The following is a 9,760-nucleotide window of genomic DNA, read 5'->3' on the forward strand; positions in this document are numbered from 1 at the left end:
CCGCCACCGCACATATAGACCTCTTTGGCCCGATACACTGTAGAGCAGGGGTGTCAAACTCAATTGTTACAAGGGCCGGATATGACATAAATGTCCCTTGGTCGGGCCGGGCCTTGCCAACCCAGATCAAGGGGGGGGGGTAGCTGCCATGAGGGCTGGATAAGAGCTCTGAAGGGGGCGGATCTGGCCCGTGGGCCTTATGTTTGACATCCCTGCTGTAGAGGTTTGCCTAGCATGTTCTGGCATGCTCTCTTCCTTGTGTTAAGAGGACACACACACACACACGCAGAAATAAGAGGTGGGACCATGCCTTGTGAATGTGCTTGGCCTGTGACAGTGGTGCTGACCATGGCCATTCAACTAATTGCAAGTTAGGTGGTCAAGGCTGCTCTTGGCCAACCCTGCTTTCACAGCCACCCCCGTTTTACAGAACAAAATCAATGCTAATGGTGCTTGTTAGCAGTGTTGTTAGGTTGTCAAGCTCCCCGCCCCTTACCATCACCCATGTGAACCCCTGCGACAAATCTTGAACCTAAAGCACTTAACTTGTAATTGCCGAAGTTGTTTGAGCCGCAAAGCCTGTTTAAGAGTGTGTTATGCTGAACTTTTACATGTAATAAAGGATCTCTATTTTAAAAAGGCTGTCGTTGTACATTTTTATTCCAGAGGTCACATGGGGGAGCAAATGGCTGAGATCCCTTAAGGTATGGAGATGAATTCTAAGTAAAGGAGACTGAAGACCAGAAACCAGACATCTTTTCTTTTTCTCCCTTAGAATCTCCTTACAATCACCTTCCCTTCCCCACCCTGTGAGGTAGGTGGGACTAAAAGAGTGTAACTAGCCCAAGGTCACCCAGCTGGCTTATTGTGGAGAAGTGGGGAAACAAATCCAGTTCACCAGATTAGCGTCCACCACTCATGTGGAGGAGTGGGGAATCAAACCCAGTTCTCCAGATCAGACTCCACCACAAACCACTGCTCTTAACCACTATACCACGCTGAAGAACACTGCCAGGTCCTTTCTGAATATGGTAGGTTCATGTATCTACAATCTCAGGGTTGCTTTCACACAGTGATGACTCTCCAGGTAGCTCTTATTGGTGCTGCGAATGCAAAGGCATTTGCAGTAGTCATGGTGTGTCCACACAACAGTTTTACTGCACTTGCATCAGACACCCCACCCCGCATTGTCCCCATTTCACAGTGAACCAGACATCTTCAGCCAGAAGTAAGCTTGGATGCTGAGCGGATGTTGATCACATTTCAGAGTGCGCTGGTCACCCCATTTGCGCGTGCGTCCTCCATGGCATCCCCTTAAAGAGGATGTTCCCAACAGCAGCCCACCTGACCTTCCCTCAAAGCGCCAAGAATCAAAGCAAATACACAAACACAAAGGCGCCCACGCCAGTTTTAGTGTAAAACCCGATTTATATTGGCAAGTAGTAAGAAGATACAGTTAACTAGGTGAATTGTTAAGCCAGGAAGCGACATTTTCTGATGTCACTGCGTGCGATACTGAGGAGAGAGACCTTCCGATGCGTTCAGCCACCCCTGTAAAAATAAGATAACGCAATCAACTCGTGTAATTCTGCAACCATATTTTTGTGTAAGGTTTGGCCTCTCAGCCGTGTTACTTGGGAAGTACAAATAATACAGGCGCCAAGAACATGAGGGCTGGCCAGAAACCCCAGAACTGCACAGCTATGAATCTGAGGCTGCATTCACAGCCCCTTTTTACCCCAGCAAGCTGCGTGACTTATGAAAATGGAGATGTAAAATTCACTATGGCAAGGTGGTCCCTTGTTTAAAAAAAAAAAATGCTCTATGAATCTTAGCCTAACTCTGGGGTATGGAAATCTTTTGAGTATGGGAAATTCTGTGCTATATTCCAAAGGGAAAGCAGAAACCACTGATATTGTGCAAAATACTTAACTGTAGCATAATTCTCTTCTCACCGAGGGCTCTGCGTCCATCTAGAACAAGCCCCTTTAAGGCACAGCGGAAGCATGAAAGATCACACGTCCCCACTGCGTCTACCACGTGACAGTATGTGCACACACTTTCCCCACCTAGTGAACAGACAGTCCTGGTACGCCTCCCAGACAGCATTGTGCTCTAACAACAACTTACTGGCTGTCCTCAACCAGGGCCAGGGCTTTTTTGGCCCAGGTCCCAGCCTGATGGAACTCTCTTTCTAGTGGCCCTGTGGGATCTCATCCAGTTTGGCAGGGCCTGTAAGCCCGAGATGTTCCGCCAGCCCTATGGTTGAGGGCAGCAACGGTTTCCATTCTAGGAGGCCTCCCTACCCCCACCACTTCCAGCTTACTGAGTTTTCAATCGGGGACTCTGATCGCCTCCCCCGAGCTCGACCTGTGTGCCGATAAATAGGCGCCAATTTGATTTTAATAACAGGAACTTTGGTTTTCAATGTGATTCTTCAATTGTTTATATAGTTGTGTATTTATTATCTGTATTATGTTTTAATGGGTGTTAGCCACTCTGAGCCCGGCCTTCGCTGGGATTGAGAGCGGGTTATACATCTAAATAAATGACAATAATGTTCATTAAGTAAGCAAGCAGGCTTTTTGATTAGCATTATTTCCTCATGCATCGTGAAGGTGCAAAATGCATCTGGGGAATAATGGAAAAGCCTGCATTATTACTAGAAAGCGAATGTAACTGTATTCCCAAAGGACGATGTCATCTGTGGTAAAGAATCCAGATAGTTAACAGATACTAAGTGCCAAGACATCGCTCTTCAAGTAACAAGACATAATGTTTTCATAAAGTCCATAAAACTCAAAACTTAGGAAGTTCATCATTGTTTTGTGACACAGTGGACATTCTTTCACCACACTTACACAATGATGTTGTTGATTGGGATATGAATCAGTTTTACAAAGAAACCGATAAATCCCATGATTGCAAAACCTATTGCTGTCGCCATGGCAATCTTCTGAAATTCTGTAAATTAAAAGAGAGAGAGAGAACAATGTAACTAAATTGGAACACTAAAACAGACAATGGTTTGAAAGTAACACACTCCAAGCGGATCTGAAGAGCTATAAACCACATTTTTATCTGTAGCCAGGCACCCTTGACCAATTGACTGGATATCAGCTATTTCTAGATTTAAGTCAGTTTACTAGGAAAACTGGAATGTTGCCTACAGCTCTTAAGAAAGCACTGAACTGCAAGGGGGGGGGGGGAGAGAGACCAAATGCTGTACTTTGGTGCTTGCTTATCATGGACCCTAACTTGATTAAGCTGAAATTATCAAAATGGAATGGTTCTCCTTCCACTGAGGAGGTTAAGACAAACACAGCCAAAATCATCCGGCTTCTTTTGCACAGAGACATAAGAACATAAGAAAAGCCATGCTGGATCAGACCAAGGCCCATCAAGTCCAGCAGTCCGTTCACACAGTGGCCAACCAGGTGCCTCTAGGAAGCCCACAAAAAAGACAAATGCAGCAGCAACCTGCCTATGTTTCACAGCACCTAATGTAATAGTGCCCCTGACCTGGATGGCCCAGGCTAGCCTGATCTCATCAGATCTCAGAAGCTAAGCAGGGTCAGCCCTGGTTAGTATTTGGATGGGATACCACCAAGGAATACCAGGGTTGTTGTGCAGAGGAAGGCACTGGCAAACCACCTCTGTTAGTCTCTTGCCATGAAAACCCCAAAAAGGGGTCGCCATAAGTCGGCTGCGACTTGACAGCACTTTACACACACACACAATATAATAGGCATGCTCCTCTGATACTGGAGAGAATAGGTTCGCATCAAGACTACTATCTATTTTGACTAGCAGCCATGGAGAGCCCTCTCCTCCAGGAACATGTCCACTCTCCTCTTCAAGCCTTCAAAGTTGGCAGCATCACCACATCCTGGGGCAGGGTGTTCCACCATTTAACTATGCATTGTGTGAAGAAATATTTCCTTTTATCTGTTATGAATCTCTCACCCTCCAGCTTCAGCAGATGACCCCGCGTTCTAGTATTATGAGAGAGGGAGAAAAGCTTCTCCCTGTCCACTCTCTTTAAACCATGCATAATTTTATAGACCTCTATCATGTCTCCGCCCTAACCCGGATGGCCCAGGCTAGCCTGATCTCGTCAGATCTCAGAAGCTAAGCAGGTTCATAGAATCATAGAATCAAAGAGTTGGAAGGGACCACCAGGGCCATCAAGTCCAACATTCTGCACAATGCAGGAAATTCACAACTACCTCCCCCCCACACACCCCTAGTGACCAGAAGATGGCCAAGATGCCCTCCCTCTCATCATTTGCCTAAGGTCACAGAATCAGCATTGCTGACAGATGGCCCTCTAACCTCTTCTTAAAAACCTCCAGGGAAGGAGAGCTTACCACCTCCCAAGGAAGCCTGTTCCACTGAGGAATCGCTCTGTTAGAAAATTCTTCCTAATGTCTAGACGGAAACTCGTTTGATTTAATTTCAACCCGTTGGTTCTGGTCCAACCTTCTTGGTTCTGGTCCGACCTTCAGCACCTAATGTAATAGGCGCCCCTGACCTGGATGGCCCAGGCTAGCCTGATCTCGTCAGATCTCAGAAGCTAAGCAGGGTCGGCCCTGGTTAGTATTTGGATGGGAGACCACCAAGGAAGTCCAGGGTTGCTATACAGAGGAAGGCACTGGCAAACCACCTCTGTTAGTCTCTTGCCTTGAAAACCCCATAAGGGGTCGCTATGAGTCGGGTGCGACTTGACAGCACTTTACACACACACATCATGTCCCCCCTTAACTGCCTTTTTTCCAAGCTGAACAGCCCTAAGCGTTTTAACCGCTCCTCATAGGGCAGCTGCTCTAGTCCCCTGATCATTTTGGTCCTTCTGGTAACCAGCTCCTTTCTCAGAAGGACTATATGTGACATGTAGCTAGGAAGTTTGTATTTGAATTGACCATTATACCTGGCAAGAATTTTAGAATACCACCCTCATCATGTTTTTGAGCCACAGAACCATCATCTTCTATACAATAAAAGATTCCTTGGTGCTGAAACCTCTGCCAGCACCTTTTACAGAGGATGGTAAAAGGCACGTGTAGAAAAGGGGAAATATTTAGAAGTAATATATTCACTTAGAAAAGCCGGATAAGGCCAAAGGAAGGACCCGGGGGGGGGGGGAGTGATCATTATGTCCTGCAATTGTGTCCCCCTCACCATAGGATGCAGTCACGTGATTCCATGCCCCTCCCTTCACAATTTTTACTGGCCTTTATAATTTCAGAATCAATCTACAAGAAGTCTGGAGGCCAAGCCCTCCCTACTGGGAAAGGCTGAGGGACTTGGGAAGGTTTGGTGTGGAAAAGAGGCGGTTGAGAGGGGACACGATTGCTCTCTTTAAGTATTTGAAGGGCTGTCACTTAGAGGGCAGAGAGCTGTTCCTGTTGGTAGAAGAGAATAGGACTCGCAATAAGGGGTTGAAATTGCAAACAGAAAGGTACCGGGGGGGGGGGGGATTTTACAGTAAGAGTTGTTCAGAAGTGGAATCGACTCCCCCTCTCTGGCAGTCATCTAGCAGCGGCTTTAGGCTGATCCTGCATCGAGCAGGGGGTTGGACTAGATGGCCTATATTGCCCCTTCCAACTCTATGATTCTAGTCACAGTTCTTCTCTCACTGATTCCCTTCCCCCCAAACTACCTCTGTTCATGTACAACACTTCATAAACTGAAGTTCAAAGGAATATCAGCATGCTGGCTCAGTATTTTAATTTTTTTAAAAAATAGTCTTTGAAAAACCTTTTGGTGCTTTCACCTACAATATTAAAGTATAAGAGATTCAACAAAGAAAATCTGATACAAGCACACTATCTTTCTGTACAGAGACAACTTGTTTCTTAGGTCAGGACATTACTGCCTGGTGCAAGTTAAATCTTTTCCTCTTACCTTTCCTGTCTGGCTTTGTGCATCTTTTAACAAGCCTGATGGAATCTTTCACAAACTGCCGGCTGGGCTCCACAAACTGCATTACTTGATCCATGATGAACTGCAAGAACAAAACAGAGATGCCACTTTGTAATGTACAGTTGGTGCAAAACGTCTCAGAAAGTGCCTTCAATAAAAATTAGTTAGGAAGATTTTTGTTTGTTAGGAAGATTTGTTTGTTTAACCAAACCTGACAAATCCATCCCTCTGTTTCTGACTTAGCTGGTGGAATAGAAAGCTAATCAAGACCCTGATATTAAAAACATTTGGGACATCATCTGAGAAACAAGTTCTTTTTCCCCTCTACAAAGTCCCCATTCCTCAATTGCAGCTACCATTTATTTTTTAGAGGATTCCAGCATTCCCCTCTAATGGGGGAACGGGTCAATGCCCTTAGTTTACGGTATTCCTTAGCGGGGCATTTTGTTATCTGTATGAAGACGCACATTACTAGCAATATTACCCTTTCTGATGTCATAAAGAAACCACCTCTTATTTGACCGCCAATTATGACTGGGAGGTGCCTGCTGCTGCCCCCCCCCCCCACTTTCCCAGCACTTTCCTTTTAGGACTATTCCACAATCCTTCAAGAAAGGCACAATACTTTCATATCTGGGGAAAGAGGAGAAAGCTCTCCAAGCACTGTCGAAGGCTTTCACGGTCAGAGTTCATTGGTTCTTGTAGGTTATCCGGGCTGTGAGACCGTGGTCTTGGTATTTTCTTTCCTGACGTTTCGCCTGCAGCTGTGGCAAGCATCTTCAGAGGAGTAACACTGAAGGACAGTGTCTCTCAGTGTCAAGTGTGTAGGAAGAGTAATATATAGTCAGAAAGGGGTTGGGTTTGAGCTGAATCATTGTCCTGCAAAAAGTAACAAAGGTAATGTGCTAACCATTGTCCTGTAAGTATCCAGATAATGTGCTAATGAGGGTGTGGTATGTTAATATGGAACCATTGTATCCTGAAGTGATCTGTTAATGTGTGAAATCCAAAGCTAAACTTTGGATTCAGCTCAAACCCACACCTTTCTGACTATATATTACTCTTCCTACACACTTGACACTGAGAGACACTGTCCTGCAGTGTGACTCCTCTGAAGATGCCAGCCACAGGTCCTGGCGAAACGTCAGGAAAGAAAATACCAAGACCACGGTCTCACAGCCTGGATAACCTACAAGAACCAATGAACTCTCCAAGCACATTTATTAAAACAGAAAAGTCACATGAAAAGAACAGCCGTGATGTCCCGATACAGCAGGCCTCAAACTGGGGATTGGGACCCCAGAAAGGCTCTCACGCACACACAAGGACTGTGAAGACAGGAAAAGGGACAGAGTAAATTGGGAGACGGAGGGCTGACTGCAGCGCGGGATTTGCCTGCACACAATGGCCATGAAATACAGCATCCTGTTTAGTAAGGTTATACATTTAAAATATTGTCGAAGGCTTTCACGGTCAGAGTTCATTGGTTCTTGTAGGTTATCCGGGCTGTGTAACCGTGGTCTTGGAATTTACGTCAGGAAAGAAAATTCCAAGACCACGGTTACACAGCCCGGATAACCTACAAGAACCAGTTATACATTTAGTTCACGTATGTCCACTTCCCTCCCCAACGGGTGCCAACAACAGTGCCTTACATTGTTCTCTCTCCCCCCCCCTTTATCCTCACAACAACCCTGCGAGGTGGGTTAGGCGGAGAGTGTGCGACTGGCCCAATCTTCCAAAACAGAGTCAGGATTCAAACCTGGGGCCCCCAGATCCCGATCCAACCCACGACACCACGCTGGCTTTCATTTCCAGGAAAACCCAACACGGATCTGAGATCCTTAACTCGCCACTTTTTACTTCCGGGACGGAAAGGCTCAAGTCAGGCCTACCAGGATTAGAACCCCCCCCCCAAAAAAAACACAACCCTGTCCCTTTAAGGGGTGAAGGGGCACCGTTTGGCAGAGGCAAAGGAAAAAAATACTCCAAATATGCTCAGAGGCACGCGCGCCGAGCCCAACGCCCGTCACTCACCGGCTTGACGAAGAACCTCCGAGCTCCCACTCAAAAGACACGTCGCCTCCCAGCACGGAAACCGGAAAAGGGAAGTGACGTCTTTCGGAAGCGGCCTTCCTTCGGGGAGCGGGCCGCCGCCGCCGCGCGGGGGGGCGAACCGGACTTCCGGTTCCCCGTCGACGCGCTGAAGCCGCTGCCAGGCGCGGGGCGGAAGTGGCGCGGGCCTCGTGGGGCGCGCTTTCTGCAGTAGCAGGAAAGGGCCAGAGTGCAGGAGCACCTTCAAGGCTCACACCGATAACACAAAATGTATGGGCTGGGAACAAGAAAGGACTCTTGTCAGGCCCCTACCGCACAAGTTGCTGTGCTGAATGTATTTACAATTATTTGAGCGTTTTGAGAGTCTCTATAAAAAATATCCAGTCGCTGAATCAGGCTCTGCGTCCCTTTGGGGTGGCTGAAGAAGACTTGAAACAGGCTTTGCTACCGGCATCTCATAAGGAAATACCAAATTTCACAAAGAAAGAAGGAAAATATAAACAAAGGAACCACACACACACAAAAATTTCTGTTGACTTTATTTGGATTTTATTTATTGACCTTGATTATACTTGTGCCTTGTTGCAGCCTATAATAACAGGTTTGTTATGTATTGTATATTATAATACAGAAATTGGTAAATGTGTTAATAGGTAAAAAGGTAAAGGTCCCCTGTGCAAGCACCGGGTCATTCCTGACCCATGGGGTGACATCCCATCCCGACGTTTACTAGGCAGACTTTGTTTTCGGGGTGGTTTGCCAGTGCCTTCCCCAGTCATCTTCCCTTTACCCCCAGCAAGCTGGGTGCTCATTTCACCGACCTCGGAAGGATGGAAGGCTGAGTCAACCTTGAGCCGGCTACCTGAAACCAACTTCCGTTGGGATCGAACTCAGGTCGTGAGCAGAGTTTGGACTGCAGTACTGCAGCTTAACACTCTGCGCCACAGGGCTCCTAAATGTGTTAATATTAGCCTACAACTGTGTTTTTTGACTACTACCGATAATTGCAGTTGAATTTACTATACTGAGTACAACCCCCCAGGTGGTGGCTTGACATCTCCCGCTATTACAGCTGATCTCCAGGTGACGGAGATCAGTTCCCCTGGAGAAAATGGCTGCTTTGGAAGGTGGACCCAATGGGATTATACCCCATTGAAGTTCCTCCCCTCCCCAAATCCCGCCCTCCACCCCCAAAGCGTCCAGGTATTTCCCAGCCCTGAGCTTGCAATCATATTGAAAGGGAAATGTTTGGCCTGGTGATATTTTACATCCATCGGATTTTAAAGGCACAGGAAAAGTGCTGTAAAGTGGTCAGAGTAGGGTCTGGGAGATCCGAGTTCAAATCCCTGCTGAGCCGCAGAAGCTCTCTGGGTGGGTGACTTTAACCTACTCGCTCTCTCCCTCAGTAATTTTGTCTGGGTACGTTGGAGATGGAGTGGTATCCAAACGAACCACCTTAAGATTTGTTCATATACTGACGAAACCATGGGTTTAGCTATGCCCTGTTGCAATGATGCAGTCATTACACAATGGCCGTTTATGCTTGGTAATTAGCAGGTTGAAGTGCCCCGAATCTTTTTTTTTATTTCTTCACGCTGGACCGTCATTCCAAATGTCACTGCGAAGCCGGTGCATACCTGCTTCGCATTTCTTAAGAGACCCTTTAATGCAACCTTTTGTATTTGCTCTGCCCCCGTATCGAAGCATTCACTGAAGGAAGCATGCAGAATCCCAGCCGCAGCTTAGCTATGCAAGCAACTATTGCTAATGGCTATGCAAA

General features: G+C 46.7%; 1 protein-coding gene across 1 annotated transcript; it reads right to left on the minus strand.

Annotated features, from left to right (window-relative positions):
- Positions 1-2,849: 2,849 nt before the first annotated feature.
- Positions 2,850-6,053, minus strand: SEC61G (SEC61 translocon subunit gamma). Its single transcript, XM_056857800.1, has 2 exons — positions 5,908-6,053; positions 2,850-2,964 (listed from the first exon to the last, which is right to left on the minus strand). The coding sequence occupies exons 1-2, from the start codon at positions 5,999-6,001 to the stop codon at positions 2,858-2,860; spliced, it is 201 nt and encodes a 66-aa protein (XP_056713778.1). The 5' UTR covers positions 6,002-6,053; the 3' UTR covers positions 2,850-2,857.
- Positions 6,054-9,760: the final 3,707 nt, after the last annotated feature.

The sequence above is a fragment of the Euleptes europaea genome, chromosome 11, assembly GCF_029931775.1.
Source record: "Euleptes europaea isolate rEulEur1 chromosome 11, rEulEur1.hap1, whole genome shotgun sequence".
Taxonomy (NCBI): Eukaryota; Metazoa; Chordata; class Lepidosauria; order Squamata; family Sphaerodactylidae; genus Euleptes; species Euleptes europaea.